Genomic DNA, 24,168 nt, shown 5'->3' with positions numbered 1-24,168 from the left:
GCGCACAATAAATACGTATAACTTACGTAGAAATAAACTTAATCAAAAACTCGCGTTTCTTTGCCTTAATCTTAGTTTAAGCACACCGAACGGCTGAACTGATTACACAACTGGCTTGAGGAAATAAACAAACAAAAGCCGTTCGAAGTCGCGACTCGCGAGCCTTCCGGCCAGCTTCAGCCGTTGCCTCGCAATCGCATGTCGGCCGACGTAATATGCAAGCATGTTTTCGCGCAGCGTAAACAATGAGTACCTACGCTTCTTACTGGTCGTGTTTGCATTTCTGCCGTGTATCGTAGCCGAAACACCGGGGTGCACCCTGGTAAACAAAGACTCGAAATCAGAGAAAGCGCTTTTGGAAGGGCTGCACGACTTGAAGGGCGAAACGTGAGTGGCTTCTTCGCCCGACTGCGAATTTTCAGCTTAATAATGCACGATCATGCGCAACTTTCCTGACGGAACGCAAAAGTATGGAGCCGTACTTTTTTTCCTGGGTGGCCTTTCGCAGAGATCGCAGCAGTGATGGTTCGCCCGTGGCGTGTTGTGGGGATGAAATATTACTGACGTTTTTACGCGCTTGCACAGTCATCCCGCTTGGCGATCGTACGAAACCTAAAAGCGCTTGCAGATGTGGGCACGCCCGTTGATGTCCTTTTCCCTTCATCTATATTCTGTTTCAGATTCACTGTCGAGGACAGGGTAGACGGTAAACTGAAGAACGTCTACGAAATCGGCGTCTGTGCGAGCGTGAACAAGTCGGCTCCACAAGTGGGAGCCATCCAGCACGTCATTGGCGACAAAGCCAATCAGACAGTCGTGCTAGGCCAGCTGAATTCTACCACGCTACTCGGAGCTCGTAAGTGTGTCGATATTTGTTTAGAATTCCGAAAGATCGTGCTTTCTTTTTCGTTTTTGCATCCGTGTACTTGGTACACCCTGTTCGTTGTAGACAAGCGAACGTGGCAGTGCTCGAAGACGCCTATTGATCGAGCTTGTTATGTCATTTTTCAGCCGGGTGGACTCTAGTCACTTACAGAAATGGAGATCGCTATAACGGATCGTGTAACAACTCCTCACGAGAAGTCCAGTTTGCTGTCCTCTGCAGTCCAAACGAGCATCACGTGAGTTATTCCAGATGAAAGATCGTTTGTGATACTGTGATGAGTGAACTTATGTGAATCAACGAAGCACAAATTATAAAATTACGTTCAGATTATAGCAGAAACTCTCGGGAAATACGTATAAACACATTCTCTTGTTACCCGTCAAGGTAATGACGTTCTCTTATTATCTTGCTACGCTTGCTTGGATTTGAAACACTCAGAATTCGTAATGCACATGGCTTGTGTAGTAGTGTGAACATGCGTTAATGGAGTACAGTGAAGTGTGAGTGTTTCTTCCATGAAAGTTCCTATGACTACTTGCACACTTCAGGTTTGTGGAGTCCCATTTATTATGAATGGTCACTAAGCTTCCCTCTGAAGTTCGCGTAGGCACAGTTCATTTCAGATTGATTTGCTGCACATTTGGAACATTTACAAAGTTTAAGGTAGAGTTTGATCATATCATAAAATACTGCGAACAAGGGTTCTGCAGTTGACAGCTGTCCCGCAACCCTTGGTTCGTTTCAGGGCACCCTTCAGATTGCGTCCAGTGGCCGTGCGGGAGAGACAGCATGCTCTTTCCTTTTTGTGATCAGCAGCAGTGTCGTCTGTTCGAAGGAGAAACACGAGCAGCACCATCATGGCCTCAGCGGGGGAGCTGTATTTTGCATACTGTGAGTACACGCATAATATCACATGAACCAATGAGCTTTTTGCTAAGAAAGAGTCGGGTCACTATTCAGAAATCCGTGGGGTCCCTTGTTACAGAGGCGTAAGTTTCCCTTATTTCGGGGAGGGTGTGATGTCACAGTGGAGTGTAGGTATGGAGGGCAGTTGGAAGCAAAACTAACTGTGCATTGAGGGAGGCACATAGTTCAGCCTTGCATAGCTTAGCATTGGGGATGCTAAGCTATGCAGCCTAGATCGTCGACAAGTTTGTGGGGGAAGATTGGGGGGGGGGGGGGCATACCAAAAGTTTCCCACTAATATGTCATTTTCTTTTTTGTTTGCATGTGTTCTGCATTACTTTTCACCTGCAAATGTCCATAAATGTTGCATGGTAAAAAAATAAGAATGTTATTCGAGTTGTTGCTGCGAATAAGCGCTCCTGAATGCCACTTACTATCAATCACCAACTCCACAACCGTAATGTAATGCAAAGGTTATGGATTGGGTCCCCACAGGTGGCAGGCTTTTTTTTTGTCCACCTTCCTTTCCCTTTGGTTCATAATTGTATTTTCTTAAAACTAAATACTACACATAATGCTGCCTATGATTTCCTTGGCTTCATTATCTGTTCACTTCATATTGTTTTGCATGAGAAAAAAAATTAATGGGTTGTGTCTGAGAAAAATTCTTCTTGCTTAGTACTTATGAATTGTAGAATTCATCACATCTGTGGCTGAGTAACAAATGCTTCCCTGTTACAGATTTTTCACAGTTGCCGGCAGCTACCTGCTCCTGGGTTTCCTGTACAAGCGCATTGTTGTCGGAGCAAAAGGCCTGGAGCAGATACCCAACTATAGTTTCTGGAAGGATTGCGGCAACCTGCAAGCTGTGAGTGAACTTGTACTCGCGTGGCTTCTAGCCACGTCACTACGGAAACCCTGTTTCGTAAAGCCCGAATAAATTAAACTATCCCACATATTACAAAATATCCAAACATTACGAAGCTGCAGCGACAGAGAATGCACAGCAAAGAGCCCAACTACATAGAGGGAAATTTGTGTGGTTTGTGAAAAAGTTTCATTCACCAGTCCCCAACCATACTCATCGGAAAGGGGTATTAGAGTGTGAACTAGTTCAAGCAACTTTTGAAAGCTTCTGAAGCAGGCAAAACTGACAACAGCAAATTCTCTGACACTGTCGCTGCAATGCGAAAATAACTTGTTATTTAACATTCGCCTTGTTAATGAAGTGGGCACCTATCTAAAAGATGTGTGTGTGAGATTTTTAAAAGAGGCATGCCTTCATTGCTGTTATCTTTGCCATATTTGTTATCATGTCCGCAGAATTTTCACAAAGGTTGACAGGTGTAGTGTGCTTTCAATGCAAGAGTAAGTCTAGTTATAATCTCAGAAGTTGCCTACTTTTCTTCTTTGTCACGTGAATGCTTGCTGCAGAAAACCGCTTGTACAGTTATGGTTCATGCAAGGGCTCATTTGCTAGCTTCCTACCTATAAAGTTCACATATTACATCAAACCAATGGGGCAAATGAGCGTTCCACATTTGCTGCCATGGCTACGAGTGGCACTGGTTGACACACCCAGGGTGATGCATACATGACTACCCAAGAGACCGCTGTCGTAGCACAGCTGGTATTGCATTGCATGCGTAACGCGAAGGTTGTGGGTTCGGTCCCCGCCGGGGGAAGGTTGTTTTTTCTGTCCACCTTCATTCACATTTATCTCACAGTTACTACAAATGGAAATCTACAATCTCTCTGCTTTCCTTTGGCTTGTGGTGGTTGTGTGTATACTCTGTTACAGCATAAGAAAAAATGGCAGCTCCGCTCGCAGAATCGCCGCGCGCTTGCCCTTCACCTGTGAAAGACACTCGTGCTAGCTGGTTTCCGCTCAAACTGCAAGTAGTACTTTTTCTCGGCTAATGTAAATACCGTGCATATTAAGAGTTAAATGTTCAGCGTTACTACCTGAAACATTGTGTTTGGCTGAGCAGCAGTCAGGGTCCCTGACGAAATTTACCAGGACCTTCAAGCTTCCGACCTGAACCAGCGATACAAACGTGGGCCTGTATGGGAGAAGTCAGCTATCTGAAACACTCAAGTGCTTGACGTCACGAAAATGAGTAAGCACTACTGGACAGAACACTTATACAAATTGTGGGAGGGAGAGCGATGGCTGTGGGCAGAGCTGACATTTTTTCCTGGGTTGTAACTGAGTACATCAGAAAACGAGCACGTCGGTCGATACTTCTTGTACCGTAGCCATCACATGACTAATCCCCGCGCAGCCAGGTTCGTTGCGTGACTCTAGCTTTCCTTTGATACGAGCACCATTGGGCTAAAATGCACCCTCCCTCGCCTTTGTTCAGGACGGGTGCAACTACATCTGCCGCTGCCAGTGCGATTCCTCCGACGAGCACCGTTCCTACCGGGACATCGACGACAGGCCACTGCGCCCGGACGAAGACAGGGACGACCAGCTGCTGACCATGTAGGCCGCCACGCTTTGTTGTTGACGAGTGCGTCGTAGCGTGTTGCAGAGTTGAGCGCCGCCACCTCTTGCCCCATTCCCAAGTGGCCACTCTGGCTTATTAGTTTTAAGAGTGACCGCGATACATGCACTCGGGCGTCGCCGCGGCTGCGGGCGTAAAGACGATGCAACGTAGTATCCGTAGTGTTAAATCTCTGCCTGGTTGTGGAATCGAGATGTATACACTTCGCGACGATCTCTTCCGGATAGCCTTAAAAGGGGCTGCGAAACACTCCTCAGAGTCTCTAACTAACGTAATCCGGTACGCGAGAGTCTATTGCGGTATCCTTTGTGTCGCGGAGTTTTTGAGGATCATTCGTGTGGGAGAATGGTGCACATTTGCAAACACATCAACAGGGACAACTAGAGGTCTAAGACAAGACGGTCGGAGCGTAGTTATACTTTATTTGCACGAATATAATGCGAGTCACTTTTCTTGCTTTCTTTCTGCACTTTATAGTTTAAATGTGTCTTGCACGACATTTGAAACCATCTTGCGAATGCAACGCAAGATGTCTCTCTTTCTTCTCATCTGCTTCATTGTGCTGAATGCACAGGTTCTAGTCAGATCACCGAAGTTGAGTTGGTGCTTAGGAGTGAGAACACCAGAGAGCACTGGTGACGGTGTGGGGAAGGTGCATGGTTCCTGCAACAGAACGGTGAAAGTACTCAGAACAGAGGATCTCTCCTCTCGTTGCTCCACATGCAGTTCCCAAGCATTGGAGCTATACTATTATGAAAAGGGTGGAAGATTTCCTCATGTGATGTTTCATAAGGGTACTAGTACTTCCCACTGCCTGTTGTAAAAGTTGTTGCGAGGAAACAACATTGTTGTGTAACACCATCTACGGAACTCAAGAGAAACCAAACAATGACAAAAAATAGAAGAGGCAGTCATTGTTGAGACACATCTTTTTTTAGTGCTTTTTGTATTTTTCTGACACTTGCAATGCCTTCTTTATGCAGTGTCAAGGGTTCGTGATAACGTGTGTGAACCTGTTTTTTTCTTCTCTCTCTTTTAGGCATTAGCTCTCTCGGGTTCGTGTGCAGCATGCATCGCCAAGTACTAGATGGGAGGGTGAGGGAGAAATAGGGAGAAAAGGTTTTGACTGCACGCACATCACATAGTTAGTACTGTCGTTGTTACAAGGCTGCTATTCCGTCATTTAGATTTTATGCATTTCTTGAAGCAGAGGTTTTAAATATGTTTAAATTTGATGTTTATTGTATGGCTGTTCTCTCATAAAGCCTCATGCATGGCTGGTGTGTGTGTCCCACTACTAGAAAGGGGAGAAAGCATGCCAGAGATGACACGGCTCAGTTTGCAAAACATACAAAGAAAAGCAGCGTAATAACTGTCTCCGCATACCTCACGTGAATAATTGTGCGTGTGAGGGCTTAAATCATTTTCATACCTTACCTACAGGTATATGAGCAGGTTTCACGACAGCTAGAAGACTGGTAGATGTGATAGAGTGCAAGGGCAGTGTGAGGGCTCTTGTGGGGAGTTTTCTGATTGGTCTGTGTCTGATGAGTGGAGCTCCATCACCAATGTAATGGCTATGGAGGCGAAGACTACATTGCTGGCAGCCCAGGGGAGAATCCAGCCAAGCGACAGTGTCTCTCCTGGTGGAAGCTGGCAACAATTATGAGATGGAACAGAAAGTTGTTGCCTGAACGAGGCGTTGCTGCCCCCAGAATGGCATCACTTCCCAGCTGTTTGTCGTTTCGTACATGGTCTCCAGTGGCCATGAATGCCAGGGCCCTGTGCCTAGGCTTCCCATGACACTCTGGCAATCATCATGGTTGCTGATCGCGGCATCACATAAATTGCTCGTGCTGCCTGGAGATGTCAAACACATAGCAGTGTTAATTGTGTGCATGGAAGCAGCTCACAATAAGCATACTGCTGAGCTAATGCTTCGCGTGCTTGTGTACACTGTACGACAAGGCTTCGAAACCTTCTTTTTTTAGTTCTTGGAGAATTGAACCTTGTGGTATATTTGCACGTATGTGGTACACGTGGCTAGAAATGTATAGTACAATTGATTTGGTTTTGTGGAACTAGGCACGTTCCTGCACCACACTGTTAAACTGCAGTCCATAAAACCAGCACAAGAGCTGTATTCCCAGCTCGGTGAACACCTATTAGGTATAGTACTTTCATGCAACACACCGTCTGGTGCAACGCATGACTGGAGAGACTGGAGTTCTGGCCACTGGTTTGGCCAATCAGCATTCACCGAACATGTCATTCCTGAAAGCGATAAGTGAGAATGCCCGCTCTAGAAGCATATATTGCGGGAAAATGGCAGCCTTGGCAGAAGTCATTGCAAGGGTCCTTTAAGGGGGGACGTGGCACTTAGGGAATGAAAATCAACCAAAAAATCTAGTTTTCGCTGGCCATCTCTGCACATTCCTGACATCATTGTGCACCTAATTACAAATTTTCATTGCTGCATACCATCGTCTTCTATCCACATCTTACTTTAAAAAAGCAAAACCATGCATCCTGCCCTTTAAATTGAGGGCAAATGGCAAACAATTTTTCATGCTCTTCCTGTAATGGAGGAGCAATATCTTTTGTTTTGTCTGGGTTATCATTATGATTTCTTTTTCGCTTCTAAGATAAATAGATGCAATGCGTCGTAAGGCAAATTTTGTTATACTACTTTCTTAAGAAAATGTTCTAAATCAAGGTTTTGTTTTCAGTATTAATTGGGGTGTTTTTTAAATTGGGTGCAACAGCCCACAACTCTGCTTGGAAATGTCCTAAAGCAATGATTTATGCTTTACGACACACTACAAACATTCTAAATGTATTCTGTGGATTGTACACTGGTGTGTAGGTTGTGGTTAATTAGCTAATTAGGCCTTAGACAAAGAAGTAGGTGTTTGTAATATCCAGGAAACTACTTATCATATGAAAAAAGCAATTGCATATTTGAAATCAGCACACAAACATTCTTAAACTCTGCAAGTTCCATCAAAATTGGTCAAGAATTTAAAAAAGGGTTTTAAAGTGCCACGTCTCCCCTTAAACGTGATGGCATTTTGTCATGTTCAGAGTCCCTAGATTTGTTCACTTGGGGAGAGGGTAGGTTAAGTTAACTTTTGTTAGGAAGTGTTTCAAGTTATGGTTGCATACTATGTGTGCACTTAATGAGAGCACATCCGTTTTGTTTTGTTTAGGCCCTGTGGCAGTGTGATGATCGATGAGGCAGTTGACTAGAGAAACAAAAGAACAGCTTGTGTGCTCTGTGCTGTTTTCGTGATGTTGTGAGAGTCTGACTTCCAGAGAAAAACTGATGGCTACAGGCATAACAACTCGGTCACATGCGAGCTGCGGAGGTTACTAGTATAGTAGTAAAAAAAATGTTTGGGCACTTTCCTCGTGTATTGTTGTTTTTCGAAACAATGCAACAAGCACTTCACTGTTCTGGTAAAGATTGGGCAAGGCTTAAAGGAACACTGACATTGGAAAAAGTGTTACACTGTTCAGATATGAGCTCCGCTCCCTCCTCTTACCCGACCCCCCCCCCCCAAAAAAAAATGAAAAAGAAAAGAAAATAAAGGCTGAATAAACCATACTGCCACCACTGGATATTGTAGCTACTCATCTTCTCCAGGGCGAAGAAAATATTTAACACACTAGTCTTCGACTGCAGTACTGTGGTTGTTGGCTTTTAAAGCTGGCACAACAGGCCCCAACGGCGAATCCGACACATAAATAAAAAATGTAAGCCACAAGCTGCTGTGATAAAAGCTGCCATTGAATCTTGGGCACTGGCCCATTTCCAACTTTTGCATTACTCTCTCACACACTCTAACTGCAACTGCCGATATTGGCAAGAGTAAAACGTAACTAGTTATTTTACGAGTGTAATCTGCTGTTTTAGCCACGTCTATGAATACCTTTTCGTGCCATTCTTTTAGAATGGGGTTCAGCTTGCACACACTTGCACTTTGGTGGCAGTGACGAGCATTTCAGTTGTGATCCTGTGATCCTGTCATGAAGCTGCAACCCTTGAGGAATTCTTTACTGGTTTTTACTAAAGGACATTGGCTGGAAGGAAGAATACACGATAAAAGTCGTTCATACATATTCCCTGTTGTGTACTCATCTCTGTAGTGCTAAATACGTATGTCCTTTATGATTGGATGCAAATATTGTTTAGAACTTTACACGGTACATTACGTGGTTTCCAAACAACCCTGAGCTCACTCATCGAATGGTGTTCTTTCAGAACAAAAACTAGAAATCAAGTCTAAGGACTAGGTGCCAGCTTCCTTGTGGCAGACTGAGAAGCAACATATAAGTACCTCCCAACTTTGAGACAATCCGTCAGTGCTCTGCAAGTTTACTAATATTTGCTTACCTCTTCAAGTTTGCAGCATACTCGTGTCTACCTGCGTACCAATATGTGATGCATTAATAGCTCTGGAGCGATAGTTTTGGCACACAGCTGGTGATTGCCGCTTGCAATAGGAGGAGCAGACTATCTCATTCACGAGCTGAAAGGTGTTACAAAATGCAAATCTGCTGCACACACTTGAAGATTTTGGCACTGGTGCGGCCGAGTCCATGGAAATGCATGAAAGCTGTTACTATTTGCATACCCTAAGGGGAGTGGTACGGAGCAAGCAGGTACTGAAAAATGACTGGGAGTGTAGTATTGACAATGTCATACATGTACCTCAATTACGAGCAAGAGAGAGAGCGATAATATAGAGAGACAGTTTTAGTTTGCTTTCATTTTCTTGCACTGGGACTACACTTGGGTGCACATCTAGTTTTCTTTGGAAGTCTGTGTTGGGAATCTATGTTTTACTTTGCACCCGCATAAAAAGCATTCATGAAACTGTTCACACGAAATGTTACAGGAAAGAAGCCAATGATTCACTTTACAGCTATTAACAAACAAAATGCAGCAATCCGAGCAGATGGTATCGGCAAAGCCCAGCCAAGTGGTCATGGCCACATGCCTCAGTATAGTACAGTTTATCATACATGCAGTTGGCCGTGCAAGTTTACGAGACATTTGTTCCTCAGGAAATGTCTGTTTCTATGCTGCTGAGGCTTGGCAGCACTAATTTACTGAATCATAGGGTTGCTTGCAAAGGCTACCACACTACTAAATTTAGAATCTGAAGCTATGTGCCCAGGTGTCAGAATTTTCGAAAAAAATCTCGTATCCCATAAACTTATATGGCTAACTGTAAATTTTCTAAGATGGCAAGAACTCTTGAAGTCGTCATATTCAGTGCACCGGGCGATACACGGAAAGCAGCACAACTTCACTGTCAGCTTTTATTTGTTTACTGGCATGTTTTAATTGAAAGTACTATTAGATAACGCATTTGTGAGGGTTACACTTACAATACGTTATGCACCAAATAGATTTTGTTATATGTAATACTGTGTGCTGAAAGCACACGTGTTGACACTGGTATCCAAATGCCTTCGTTTACTTTTCTGGTGCTTGTGATAATAGCATTCATTAGTATTGAATGCACAGGCAAAGTCCTCACAAACTTCTCAGTTCAATAGCAGATATTTAGGTGTCAAGTTTTGAAGGTGTCCTGTAGTGTTTCAACCAGTACAATAAACTGACATATGCCAGTGCCGTCACTGAACAAGCTTTACTGTAAGGCACACTGACTGGGTATGAAGTTCCACTAATGCCACTTTCTTAGATTTGAAAAAAAAAAAAAAGGTGGTTATTACACGAGTTGTCTTTTTTCAGAACCATGTATTTTCTTAGGTTTTTTCTGTCTGCAGAAACGTGTAAGGGTGTATGAACGGTGAATTTTGAAAATAGTGCCTGAAGCAAACCAATTCGAATATCGAAACTCTTCAAATATTGAAAAGCCGTGTTTGCAAACTATTACTTAAAATGATTTGAAGGCCAAATCGAATAGGGCACTATTCGTTTTTATATTTGAAAACCCCTTTAAAATCTGAGACCATCGGGTATATTCCGTGCAAGCACTGTACAGCACAGCTGTTTTCTGGGTGGTCCTAGTTTAGAATGAAAGTTAATACCAATGCTTAAAGGCCAACTCCGGCGATTTTTTGGCCATGTCAAAGTAGTGGTGCTTTTATGTTCCTGAGACACTCCTGTTACGGGCCCGATAGCAGAAATAGTTGGCAAATTGGAGAATAATTTTAAATAAGCAAAAAAGCGCAACACCGAAACCGAAACACAACCGAGTGTACTGTCTACGTATGACGTAGACATTGTTACGAACGAACCGGAAGTCGTGCAAGGCACGCCGGTCACGCCGGCGCAAAGTATGAAAACTGTGACAGCCGGGACGAGCAGGCGCACAGTGGAGAGGTGAGCAGGCTGCGCATCAGCTGTAATATCTGCGACTGACAGTGCCGCGTCTGATAATGACAGTTTCTCGACCAGCACAGCAGACGCTCGCTGTAGCGGCCGAAGTTAGCGGTGCCCTCGGCTGCGTCACTTCCGCCGCCTTCCCAATCATGCCGTCACAGACCCAATGTTGCCAATAATTGTGGGAAGCCAGGAGGGCGTTTGCAGACAATCTTCAAAATTCATTTGCAAACAGCCTGCGCATGTCTCAAGCCTGTAATTTGGCATAAATGACGGAAACTTGCATAGGAACGTACCCAGCGAATTTCATTTGAGATCCATCGACCTCGAAAAATCGCCGGAGTTGGCCTTTAAGCAATGTCTTGAAGTACATCAAGGCCCATCTGTCCACTTGTGGCTCCTGTAAAAACATAAAGGCCAAAGCCCTAATGGCAGGGCTAGTCTAAGGTGTATGTGCGAAAAATTGTTTTCCATATTCTGGCATGCTCCGAAATATGGCTTGTAAAGATTAATCCAAGTATGAATATAATGCTTAGCTGTGGGCCAACATGTATGTCAAAACTTGGTTAGCAAGGATATTATAATTGCCAATCAGAAACAGTAGCTTCAGTGCCTATTTCACATTACGCAGGTATTAAAATAAATATCATGCCACCCTTTTGTGGAGAATTTGTAAACTGTCGTTGTTTTCATTTGGAAGCTTTTGACAATGCTTGTGTAGCATCTCCGATTCTGTCTGTTCTGTATTTCAAGCGAAATCTGAAATTATACCCTTGTTATGACATATGGATTTGTCAAACTTGCATTGCCCTGCAGCACTGCTGCAAGATGTTCATGCGGGTTGTTGAAATTCTGTAGATTTCCCACGCTACTCTTATGGAGCTGAAACTTAAAAATTTGCACATTTTCATGCAGATATTGATAATGCCTACAAAGCGCTTTTGTATCCTAGAATTGGTGGAAGTAAAACGAAGGCCTCGTGCACCTCATTTCACCAGACTTATCTGTATTGTCTGGACATGAGCTTTGCGTGCCATTCTTGGCGTTGCATGCGTCTACGAAATGTAGTTACACAAAGCAGCACCACAACTGACAGAGTGTTTTGCACTGTATATCTGTCTTGTCTGTTGTGTAAACAGCCTCGTTTTACCTTTTTGTTTTTTATTCAGTAAGTCCGGTAGTGTACAGTGGCACGACTATTTTGTAAATGTGTTGTAGGCGCTAGAATTCTCACTCGTGTCATATACTGCTGTTGGATTCTGCGTGCATCTGCAAAACTGTTTTGTTTTGTCTCGTGAAGCTCTTCTGGTCATTCTAAACTTGAACGAAACGACTTGCTTACGGAGCTCAGATGGAGCTTATCTCGGTTGGCCAAAGACCTGAAGTTTACTTCATTATTATTTAACAACTTGGGGTGTTGGGAACACTGTGAGGTGTAGGCACTGTTACTTTGCTGTTTACTGTTTTGCACAAGATGCAATAATATTCCTGGTCAGGGACAGTTAATTACTAAACTCCCATTTGTCATAATTCAACTAATGTACGCTGAACACACAGAGATTAAGAAACACTTGTAGGTTACAAAATTTTGGTTCATGTTCTGTTCCTGAGGTGCATTTGGAAAAGCATACTTTTAAGACGACTGCCAGACTATTGCACCTCCTAGCCACATATTCATGAACCAACATCACCCTAACACACTCTGTCTCGACTATTCATGCTTACTAAATCATAAAGAGTCTGCCAGCAGTACACTGTTGCACACTAACGTGGTAGGTGCGAAACCGCTAAGGTGGCCTCTGTGATTCTGTTACGCTACCACAGTCTCGGAGGCCACAATGGAAATGGAATACTAGTAGATAGCTAGGTTATGTCCACTCTGAGAGACTCAAGTTTCAGTGGCATTCACGGGTACTTTGCCGAACCAGCAGAGTGAGTCCAGTCGATACACAGGTTGCAGCAGGGTTGACTCAACTTCACAAAGCAGATAGAGTTGACTTTGTTGAGCCCGCGTGAACGCTGTTGCTTGTTCTGCATCAGTTACTGTAGTTCCCGTTGGTGTACCTTGGTGAAGTAGTCACATGGCTTCTGTGTCTTGCGAAGTGCCATGCAAAATGTCGATGTTTGCTTTGTGAAAACTTGTTTTCTGCTCAGACTGCTCTCTTGCCATTAGATGACCACTCTTTGCTTTTTGTCATCACGTATTATGTCGATGCCCTGGTGTTGTGCGCTTTATACTAGTCATACAAGAACACACTCTGGTGTTTCTATCTCTTTTGTAGTTCTACAGAACTTCCGCACTTCCAGGGTCTCTGTTGTGAAAGTCGATGTTATTTAATTTTCAAGAACAGCTTTGCCACATTTTAATAACTCCCAGCTTTGAGCTTTTCTAGCTACAACACAAGAAAAGCTGTTGCCAATTTTGTAGGAATCCTTCGACTAAAGCAAGGCATGCGCGTGAACAACAGCTACTGCAATTCAGCAGCGCTTATAAGCTGTACCAGAACAGGTTGCAACCTGTCATTATTTCTGCATCGAAAATGTGGTTGTTGCATTTAAATTGTTGGATGAATTTATTATCGTGCCTGGCCTTCTCTTTTGTCACTGTCGTGCTGTAGTGAAATTGGATTTTTTGTAGACTATGTATACATGCTGCTGTGTTGATATAGTGTGGTTTTTTGTATGTTTCCAGAAACTTTGTGTATTTGCTCATTGTTTTATCTACGTTGGCACTCTTCTTTTTTAATCTGCTTGCCTGGTTGCATGTAAAATTGGTTTTATGGAAATAAATGTGGAACACATCAAACACACATTGGTTTGAAAGTATCCAACACTTATCATGCAATAGACGATAATCAGAATAATTTATTTGATCAACTCTGCGACAAGATTATTGTCATGTCAACTCTTGCGGCAATAATATGCGGGATCAATCACAACTGAATATAAATGCACTTGACTACTAGCTGCATTTACAACCAAGTGCACTGTTAGTAAGCTCTAAATGGTTGCACCAAATAGAGGACAGAGTCCTAGAGATTTGAATCTTGAAATGCTTGTAAGATGGCACTGAGTAGCAGCTTGTAAAGCTCTTCCCATTCGTTTCAATTCTGCACAGCCTCGCTTTTCTCGCCAGTCTTACAGAAGCGCATGAAAGCACTACCCATTGGCACACTGCACGCAGTCAATTGGGCAGAACAAGTTTGTGCACCCTTGGTAGTGCCAATCGGAATCCTCACCTTGAACTTGAGTGCGTTTGCAAGAAAGTGGTTGTGAGAATAATCAGTGTTTGAGTAAGAGGACACAGTTGTTAGAGTAAGTTTCAACGACAGTGTTTTGAGGCAGTTTATGTGTTAAGGATCTCTGGTTATAAGCCAACCATTCATTGATCGAAGGACTAGGTTGTTGCAAGGAAGCTAATGCAAAGAAGTTTTAAACACTTCCCAACGCCCTCAAGGACTAAAGCAACATTGTGTGTGACAGCCCAAAACCAAGAGCACTGTTACCAACAATGTGAAGGTTCCGATGCGAAGCAGCTACGCTCAACCCTACCTCCCGTGTGAGACGCCGTCCACTCTAGTTACCGCTCCTCCCGCTAGAGGCGCTTCTCAAGGAATTTCTTGAAGAATCCACTAGAAGGCGCTGGTCCATGTGCCATAAACCCAGGTAGTGTGCACATTCCTTCAGTGACACTCAATGGGAGCGCATCGGGTATGTGCGGTAAATAGCAGTCCAACTCATCCACAGCTGCTGCTCGGCGCGCTTGAGCTGCTGCCGTTTCGCGGCAGCGGCGCCAAGCCGACCCTGAACTTCGTGCAAGGGAAGCTGAAGTTCGACGGAAACGCTGCCATGCCGCTTCTGAAAAGACAAAGGCTCACACATCTCCCCATAAGGGAACCCTGATGGGCATGCAAAGCAGCTGGGGGTGACGCCTCACCAACAACAAACAACTACACCCTAACCACGAACCACCCATCACCGAGGCGCACCAAACGGAACGCATTTACGGGAACCCCACGTCGCCCCTAGCTGATTCGCATGCCCATCAGGGTTCCCTTATGGGGAGATGTGCGTAATTTTTAGGGGCGTAGCTCCTCTTAGTCTAACCTTGTCACGTCTCCGTTGTCCGGCGTAAACGGATCTCCCGTACAGTACGTGATATGTATCGCCCTCTCCTCTCCTACGCTTCACCCTCTTTCTCCTCTCCTACGGTCCCCCCCCTATCTTGTCTCGCGGCGCAGCGGCGCCGACGCAGGCAGCGTCTTGATTGAAAAAACCAACCGCTCGCGCTGCACAACCGTTCACTGACCACCCCGTATATATAGGCACTGGATTTTGACCTCCAAGGTAGTGCGTGTGTGCGATTTCTCCTGTGCGTGATTAAACAATGAAAATTCACAGCGTACATGTAAAATTAAAGTGAGCTGCAAGTCATCATAACTCTCATCGAACCTTTAGTATAAACGCGCCCGATCTCACGTCGGTGATGATGTACTGGGCAGAATTCACGGAAGATTCACGGTTTACCGATGAACCTCCGCAGCTTCGCCCACTCATCATCATTCACTCCGTGGATATGCTGTGATTTTTTTTTCTCTCTTTTCTTTAACTGCACAAAAATGAACAAGGTACACGAAAAGGGCCAAGCAACAAAACAAGACTGGACTGCAGAAGTGCAGTCCATTTACAAGCAGATTGGATTGGCATGTCCTGTGAAACGTGTCAATTTTATCGTTACACATTGCAACACTTAGCCAGAAATCCAGGTGATTCAAGTACATCACATTCAGATGTATCTTCAAGTCCTAAAAATTACATATATACTGTTAGGTATACAATTATTTTCACCGAAGGCTTCACAGACCACTCCGAACACTGCACGGAGGAAAGGAAGATGGAAAGTCACAGTCAAATTGTGATTCAAGCTCTGATTATTTAATCAATTATTTTTTTAATTTCATAATTTTATGCTTGCTACATTCCCATTCCCTCGTGGAATAACCTAATTGAAATGGGCTTTCAGTAAATTCTCAATGCTTGGCTCATTGCCTTTACTGAGGTACCAGCTATGGTCTCTGAAATTGGTCAGAAGGACATTCATGCGTCACTGTATGCTTACATTTGATTTTGCTGGGTATTATATGTATATGTCAGTGTAATTAGAGATTAACACTCTTAGTACACCTGACTTGGCTCAGCCAATAGGAATGAATCTGGTGAAAAAAAAATTAGCACAACTACCATTATCATCAGTGCTAGCTTCACATGGCACGTTCCTGAGATGCTCCGAGAGTGCGTCGAGTGTTTCCTTAAGGACCAACATGAACATTAGACTTAGTGGAATTACATATCTTAATGTAAACATCAGTAGCAAGACACTATCTTTGAAAACATTTGGTCCAAAGTAGGCCTGTTCATTAGTCCCAATAGTCTTTATTGAAAGGTCACACTACGTATTCCAATAGTTCCGTACGGTGTCCGTAAGATTGTCACGAAAATTTCATGGAATTTACATGGAATCGGCATTTCCTCCGTAAAATTATGCGGAAATCACATGGACTTATTGGTACAGCACGCAAGTCATTTCAACATATGTTCACATTGAACGTATCTTTCAGTGCACGCCAATGTGCATGCCTTTGCTTCACGACTCAAAATTGAGGCTTACATAAGGTCAAACACATATATGGCATAAAGGTACATACAATACAAGTCAACAACTGTCTGTTGCTTCTTTTTTTTTGCAGGCAACCGCCTGCTAGAAAAGCTTCGTTTGGGGAGATTGTCGCATTTCCCGTGGCATAGATGGCCAGAAGACATTATGTGCATAAATAAACATAAATACAATCGCCATGATCATATATGTTGATTCCAGCTTGCTCTCCTTCTGGTGTAGCATCACGACCTTGATGTCATGCGACAGCTCTTACATTACTCACACTATGAATAGTATCTGTATATGATGACACTGTAAAATCAGAGCACTTCCTAAGGGCTCACTAATGTTGGTTTATGTTGAGAATTTCATTGCAAAAACAGAAAAGAAAGATGGCCAGTTTTAATCTCGTGAGTCGAAGTAGCAATGGCAATGAAGGATTCGAAGGGCACAGGTGGTTATAATATTGAAAATGTGGTTTTGTAATGTAGTGTAGCATTCTGGGAAGAAGTCTGGAATATTACTAGGATGCCCTACACAAGAGAGAAGCCAAGACACCACAAACGCCAACTAGCTCAGCTCTCTGTTATTCTAGGATGCCTTAACACAGCACGCAAAACCACATGCAACACTCTGAACTCTGATGCTTTTAGCATCGGGCCACAGCAGTGATGTGACGGAAGTTGAAAATGATGGCAGTGCCAAATAAGCATGTGATAAAATGTGCACGATCATTGCCTTTCACTTATAATTGACGAGACAACACTACTTTTCTTAACATTAGAAAAGTTTATTTCCAAAAATCTTCAGAGGTACAATTGCAGAACAGTCTTGAGATCAACAATAGAGATGATTCCGGGCACACACTATCATTAAAAGATTTCACTGCAATTCAATGCATCAGTTAAGCTCATTAGCAAGCTATGCAATGCTTGCTGATGCCATAAGGAAAGACATCATTGTCGTTCTTACACAATTTATACTCTATGTTGGCAGTGTCAAAATAACCGAGTCTGCAATCAGACATTCATATGGCCCAAAGTTAAAATACTGTCACAGGAAGGAAGTTTGTTGCAGAGTATGCTTTAAAAAAGATTTACATGAAAAGACATGCCAAGAGACATGTGATACGATACACAAAAGGCATGTTTGATTTTTTTCCCCCACAACTTCAACCGCATCACTCTTTTCTGTGCACGACCATCTTTTTCGATTCACTCCATAACAGCCACAGTCTGGTAACAATGATCACAGTCTGGTAAAGAATTTAAAAAATGTCCACAAATGGCAATTGCAGCACAACTTTTTCACACTGTGCTTGGATATCTGAGATTTTACCGTCACGTGTAGTTTGGCATATGCTGATTCAAAGAGAGCAGTTTGACAAGTGCATTGCTGTAAAAAGCCATGAATTAAAATGGTGCCAGACTCGGCATAAATTTCACCGGATGATCTTGTGTAAATGAGAATGAACTGACTCTGCCAAATACCTTACTTCACCGTTATAAATAGGCGAAAAGGCTTGACAGATATTTATGTACAAAGTGCAATACAAGGTTGCAGTGCTCACAGAAGGTGAGCGGTAACATTAACACAATGATTGCTTAAATGTGGCCTGTTTTATGTGTATGGCTTCGATGATAGCAAAAATTGGGCTTGGCCACCTGTTGCGACATATTGTGTTGATAGATTGACGACACACGCTACGAGATGCCACATATCAAGGGCTCTCAGATTAACTCTTGACTTCATCGGTTTGCGCATAAGTGCACGAGCGTTTTTGCATTCAGGCCTCCTCCCTAATGTGGTTTCTACAGCAGGGAACCAAACTCGTGGACTGATGCCCAGCAACAAAGTGCCATGGAACCATCGCGACATGCAACACCTTCTGCAAGGCAATACAGGTTGTTCACCAGTCTACGCTCAGCAGCAAAACACAACCCAATTTCCTTTTGCCTCTTAGTCACTCCGAGCTTTGTTCGCTTTTTCGCATCCTTTTGACGGATTCGTCACCACGCCCATCATTTTGCGTCGTGTTATCAGTGTACCAGCTTCCTGGGTCGCAGCAATAACCATCGTGCTCCGACTTAATGTGGCAAACAGGATGGACGAGCTTCAAGTTTTCAGTTGTGAACAGAAGCCGGTAGAAGTATTCGGCATTGACAGTTCTTCCATCGGCGAGTTGAATGGCTTTAGACATGGTTGGTAGAATGGATCTGGACCTCTCAATTCTGCACAAGGAATTTGGATTAGTGAGGAGAAGAATTGCTTTTCTATATTCTATATGCAGTGTTGGCAAGAAGAAAATATGTAGGTAGCAGTTCTGGTTGGTAGGGCATGCAAAATTTGGCCATAATTTACAGATCAGCTCACGCTAATGCAACAGTACTTTGCAACATTGACTGATGAAATGACTGATAACATGACAATCTGCATGCAATTAACATGCTGTACAGATTTTTTCACACGATGTTAAAGAGGTCATGAACCACCCCTTGGGCTTGGTGAGAAAACAAATTCTTCGGATAGCGGACACTGCTATGAACATCTCGGCCAAACCTTGCAGTCGTGCATGGCAAGGAGACCTTACAAGCAGAGCGCCAAGATGCCGTTTTCTAAGATGCCCTCTTTTCATAGAGAGGCCCGTCCTTAGTCAAATCAAAGCTGCTGGCACCCGCTGCTTGACGTGAGACATCGGGTAGCACGCTATTGGTCAATAGCCGGCATCAATCAAGAGGGGTGTTTGGATCAGATGTGCTTCTTGCCACGGGGTGCCGCTACGTGCCGGCACTGCGCTCCATAGCCTACTAACACATTACATAGTGAGCCACACTTGCGTGCAGGATTCACAGTGGGAGAGAGTAATTGTTTTTCATCACACACGCTCGAGGTCATGACATGTGCTGACGTAACTTCTTTTCTCGTGCCATCCCTCCTGCTTTGCTTTCAGCATGCCGGTCGTGATGAGTGAAGAGCGAAAGCACCTAAAGTGCGCTACAAACCCCCATAACTTCGTTCGTTCTTGACGGATTCGAGCAATTTTTGCAGCAATCGATTTGTTAGGCAATAAACTCCTGAACCGAGGTCATTTGATGATCACTCGGAAAAGTGGTTCATGCACCCGAGAGCTTCTTACCTGTGATCCAAATTCCATGTGCTGAATATGACCAGCTGCTCTCTGCTGGCATATGGGTTGATCACGTGAAGCCGTCCAGAGCACTGGTCCTTGCTGAACGTCCCCTGGCAGCTGAACTGGCCATCACTTAGGCAAAGTGCACCTGTGTCGCCACGCACAAAGTAGTGGCCATTGTGGTCGTTCTGCTTGAGTAGCTGCAGAAACTCCTCAAACAGGTGACGTACGCAAGCCCTCTCGTTCTCGCCAAGTCTCTTCTGCATTTCGTCTTTAGACTGCACCACCAGAAAAAGAGAAAGCATGCTGTACAGATCGACATGCGACATGCACGAAAGTAGTTTGCGGAAGCAACTGATGTAAGCTGCTTGTCTCGCGTAGGCAACTGTAATGAGAATGGCAAAAGACTGGAGATGAATACACTGGTACTACACTGGTTTCTGAGAGAGCAGTTCATGACCATTTTGTCCAAAGGTAGAGCAGCATTATTTACCCTGTTTGAAAAATGTGTCAGGCCTTTAAAAGTAAAAAAGAACTCGTGATACACACATCAGCATATATTAGTGCATTTGCCATAAGCTTTCATTCTTGTTGCCATGCTTAAAAGTAAAAGCTAACCAAACCAACGTGCATATTTATCGCCTTACAGTAAATCACACACTTTACGTAGAGTGCTTGAGTCTGTCTGTTCACGACCCCAGGAACTCGTACTAGTATCGGCTCAATGGGTTTGTATACGATCACCAAAACCACTTCAGGATCCCTCTAATATAAGGGCAGTGCACTTTGTAGCTGCCCATTTTCTCAAGACGCAATAGTCTAAAGGGGCAATCATGTAAAGCTGCTCGGAAACAAAATTAATAACCATCATGAAGTACCCGAAACATACCTTGTAGTAGTATCCCTTGATTCGTGTCTTGGCTCTCTCCCTGAGAACAGACCTCTTTGACACTGCCCGCTTCTCCCCTAGACAGTAAAATGAGATAACGTAAAGAATTCTTCGGCATTACTTCATTGAAAATGCAGTACTGCACCAGTTAGTCTTTTTCTGCTTGTCATTACACAGCGCCACACAATCCTGGTCTTGTTCTCAAGGGTTCTCAAATAAGGCATTCAATGGTTGCTTGAGGAGTTTTTAAAGATGGACTTTTAACCTATACTTTATCAATCTAAATTGACTGTGTTTTCATCTATAATACCTCTTTAATAACCAACCGTTTGACAGCTCCCAAACTTAGCAGCCGGAAAGGATTCATGCCGGTCTCACACATAAGCAAAAGACAGCATGACAAAATGAAACACACAGTGAGTAAGCCACAGTACAATCTTCAACTAAAAACTTTAATTGCAAGAAAAAATTCGGCTATACTCCAAAACTTGTCACACACCGTGTGCAGGAAGGAGCAGATTGAAGAAAAGAAGGACCCTATTGTGACATATTCAAGTACATAAGTTCTTTCATGAACAAGGAAGTTGAGTGTTGAACAGTGCATGCTTTTGACAGACTGCTGATGCGGGCTGCTTCCATGATTTCCCATTGCATCTGCCCCTTGTGAATGCACAATATGGCAGTGTTGGCAAACTGGGAGACACATTCGCAGACATGACAATGATGCGACAGGTGCAAGCTAGCCTGATCTCCCAGGGAACTATATAGTGTTCTCAGAGGAATGCATTATTGCAGCACCCAGTGTGCCCAACAGACACACAACTGCAGGAAAGTGGTACAATATATACCACCAAAGGGCAACAATGGGGCATAACTGTCTACTGGCTGTTCTTCACCTATGGAGCCATACCAACTACTCCAGCTTTCGACCTTGCCAGTCTTGCACCAAACAACTCGGCTTAAAGGGACCATGACACCCAATTTTCTATCGTAATCTTTGTTATGTGGATTAATCCTCGTGCGTTCACAAACGAGCTGGCGGAATTTTAATGCATTTGGTCGAGCACTTAACTTATAATTGAATATTTTTACAATCACGCGAGCAGCATGAGAGTTGGGCAACACTGATACACTCGCGAGCCGTGACGTAACAAGCTGCTTGCTGTGTGAGCGTCTGCAATCAGGCGAACGATTTTGTTCTGCTCTCAACTGCACGTGCAATCGAGCTATCTCAGATTTGTTCTGCTTGGCATTGAAACTGAACAATTTGCAACGGCTGAAACTTTGATAGAAGACGACGGCTCCGCTCCATGCAGCACACGACGTCACACAGGCCATGGCAAAATGGCGGCTGCCGGCAGTGGGCGAGGTTTCTAGCCGGCGAACTCTAGGGCTTATTTTACATTGCAATATTCTTTCACAGTTCATTTTTCATATCGGTATAGGCACAACAGACCCTTTACTTCTATTTTTCGCTGAAAACCGCAAAGTCTTGGGTGACTGCATCATAGCACCTTTACAGGTGTGATTATTTTCAATTTAACTGTCTCTGTTGGAGCATTCTGCATGCATGGAAGAAGAATCTAGGTTAGCTACCTTCAAACCACTTTGGATCCTCTTGCTTGCTGTCAGCTAGGACCAGGTCTCGAGGGGCCTCGAGTGATTGAATGTGCCCGAGCATCTTGCTGACAAGCTCGTCCTTGACCGGATCAAATATCTTGTTGAGTTTCTGGGGGCCAGATGCGAGCAACCTCCCGATGTTGGCAATCATCTGTTGTGCTTTCACTTGAGTGTCTGTAAATCAACGAGTAAGATATCATAAACCACTGTTAAAGACAATGGGGGAATAAAGAAAAGATTTAAATAAATTATATCTTTATTAGTTAATGTAACTTGCATGCCTCTTCACCAACGTTACAGGTTACATGTGGAAATGAGGGGTAAATTGAAACCCTAGAGCAATGCAATGCAATACATGCATGCTTTCGTAGCAACACAGCACAAAGCTTTCTTCCTTCGTCTAAGTAATAATGTATTCCTCGCAGTAATATGCAAAACTGCCTTCGAGACATTAATAAGACTTCTTAATGTGTCTATCTTATTTTGTGCAACCAACATTTTGAGAACTGACAAAGAGCTCAATGAATCAAAACTTGACACTAATATTGTTTGAATAAACAGCCAGATGACTGAGATATTGTCCAAAGAACAGTAGTCATGCCAGACGCACACTTTATCTGTTCAGATGTCTTCAAGATGACCAGAACCGTGTAATCACCACACGTAGCGAGGTACTCATCGTCGATTTCGGTGCCATCCTCCAGAACGAGCCTGCAGTCTGTCCTCGGCACCTAAAATGAATCAATTATGCAAACGGAAGCTTTCATAGTTCACGTATCACACCCGCTGCTGGTGGAGTTATCAAAGTGTCTACCAATAAACGAGAGACTAGCTTATCAAAGCCCCAAACTTTGTCGATGCTGAAATGTAAACCACATTTCGTGATACATTTCTACGAAAACATTGTTAGTTGGCAGATTGGTGTGTTTAAGAGAAATTTCTGCAGCACTTTGGGCACAGCTGTAGTCAGTACTGTAGCGTTGATGAAGTGGTAGAGCATGCTCCTTTAATGTGGGAGATACTGGGTCCAATTCCCGGTGCCGCCAGGCACTCACCGATGGAGACATGGTAGAGTTACTGTAAATGGCCCCGACCTGATACACGGTGGTGTAGGTATTCAGCTAGATAGAGTGGCTTTTCGTTTCCAGCACTCTTGCTGTCTTTCACTCCCCTACCCCACGACGCTTCGCCGTACTCCGGGTTGCAGAAATAAGCTTCTTTGACCTTAAGAGACTAACCTTTAGTCAAGAGTACGGTACAAGTTTTTAAATAACGAGAATCAGTGGCGAACTTTAATGGCATAGATGTAGCAGCTTTAAGTTCGTTCGCTCTGCACAGAAAAAGTTCTTCTTTTTTTAACTGTTTTGCTTTGGTCGGCCCGAGCAGGCAGACCTGCAACAGCTACGGGTGTGTCACACGGTGCACTTTCAATCGCGATTAAACACGATCGAAGTCGAACATCTCAACCGTGATTGGCCCCTTTCAGAAGCCTGAGCAAATGAGCCAATTGCAATGAAAAAATCAGATCCCCTATCGGGACCGATGACGATTCGAAGTGACCGTGTGACATCGATACTACACGGGCGCTTTCGATCCCCAGCGGGATCGAATTTCTCGACTCCAATTGGGTTCCTTGCGCAATTTACACAATTGAGCCAATCAAACTCGATACCCATTGGGCTCGACCAGGATCGAAAGCGCACCGTGTGACAGCCGCATACAATGTACCATCACGCGTTAGCGACGCACTTTCACGCTCGAAGCAACAGCATCCGGAGTTGTTGCGGCCAGGGAGGGTAGACTACAAACTCCCAAGGAGAGACATGATTCAGTAGGGTTCATAATTAACTTACGTCAAACAGTTTGCAGCCGCTTGCCAAGAGGTCTTCACACGTTGATCCCTTCACGAGCTTCCTCTGTCCTTTGAAATTGCTGACGATGTAAGGTCGGGACTCAGACTTGACACGTCCGTGTTTACACTCGACGTGCTGAGCCCCGTTAACTTTTCGAGCCTGATGAACAACGCCGCCAGTCATGTCTCAGCTTTTCATTACCGACTGCTTGAGCTCACACTCACAAGCAGGCTAAGTCCACAACAACGTAAACTAACTTTTTACAAGTACACAAAACTCGACGCACGACCATGACACATGCAGCGACAGGTCGACAGCTGTTGTTTTTGTCACGTGACGAATAGTTTCTTTTTTTTTTCC

General features: G+C 44.0%; 2 protein-coding genes across 3 annotated transcripts; one reads left to right on the top strand and one right to left on the bottom strand.

The window, feature by feature from the left end:
- Positions 1 to 148: 148 nt before the first annotated feature.
- Positions 149 to 16,516, top strand: LOC119389930 (cation-dependent mannose-6-phosphate receptor). 2 transcript variants are annotated; one of them, XM_037657373.2, is made up of 7 exons: positions 149 to 387; positions 681 to 856; positions 1,012 to 1,121; positions 1,632 to 1,777; positions 2,534 to 2,660; positions 4,159 to 4,280; positions 16,408 to 16,516. In XM_037657373.2, exons 1-7 carry the CDS (start codon positions 224 to 226, stop codon positions 16,463 to 16,465), a joined length of 903 nt encoding a protein of 300 aa, XP_037513301.1. In that variant the 5' UTR covers positions 149 to 223; the 3' UTR covers positions 16,466 to 16,516. The 2 variants fall into 2 exon arrangements, with proteins under 2 accessions (XP_037513301.1, XP_037513303.1); XM_037657375.2 differs by lacking the exon at positions 16,408 to 16,516 and adding an exon at positions 5,342 to 6,665.
- Positions 16,517 to 17,110: 594 nt separating this feature from the next.
- On the bottom strand, positions 17,111 to 24,059 carry LOC119389929 (DNA fragmentation factor subunit beta). Its single transcript, XM_037657372.2, has 6 exons — positions 23,809 to 24,059; positions 22,566 to 22,686; positions 21,932 to 22,129; positions 20,336 to 20,412; positions 19,453 to 19,724; positions 17,111 to 18,547 (listed from the first exon to the last, which is right to left on the bottom strand). Exons 1-6 carry the CDS (start codon positions 23,989 to 23,991, stop codon positions 18,280 to 18,282), a joined length of 1,119 nt encoding a protein of 372 aa, XP_037513300.1. The 5' UTR covers positions 23,992 to 24,059; the 3' UTR covers positions 17,111 to 18,279.
- Between the last annotated feature and the right edge of the window lie 109 nt (positions 24,060 to 24,168).

The sequence above is a fragment of the Rhipicephalus sanguineus genome, chromosome 4 (genome assembly GCF_013339695.2).
Source record: "Rhipicephalus sanguineus isolate Rsan-2018 chromosome 4, BIME_Rsan_1.4, whole genome shotgun sequence".
NCBI lineage: Eukaryota > Metazoa > Arthropoda > Arachnida > Ixodida > Ixodidae > Rhipicephalus > Rhipicephalus sanguineus.
The sequence above is the reverse complement of the archived record's forward strand: the minus strand, read 5'-3'. Positions and strand labels throughout refer to the sequence as shown.

Coding starts and splice junctions, on each gene's coding strand:
- LOC119389929 (XM_037657372.2), bottom strand. CDS start 23,991: ATGACTGGCGGCGTTGTTCATCAGGCTCGAAAAGTTAACGGGGCTCAG. Junction 22,687..23,808: donor GCGGCTGCAAACTGTTTGAC/GTAAGTTAATTA, acceptor GATTCATTTTAG/GTGCCGAGGACAGACTGCAG. Junction 19,725..20,335: donor TCAAGGGATACTACTACAAG/GTATGTTTCGGG, acceptor CTGGTGGTGCAG/TCTAAAGACGAAATGCAGAA.
- LOC119389930 (XM_037657373.2), top strand. CDS start 224: ATGTTTTCGCGCAGCGTAAACAATGAGTACCTACGCTTCTTACTGGTC. Junction 1,122..1,631: donor GCAGTCCAAACGAGCATCAC/GTGAGTTATTCC, acceptor GGTTCGTTTCAG/GGCACCCTTCAGATTGCGTC. Junction 2,661..4,158: donor ATTGCGGCAACCTGCAAGCT/GTGAGTGAACTT, acceptor GCCTTTGTTCAG/GACGGGTGCAACTACATCTG.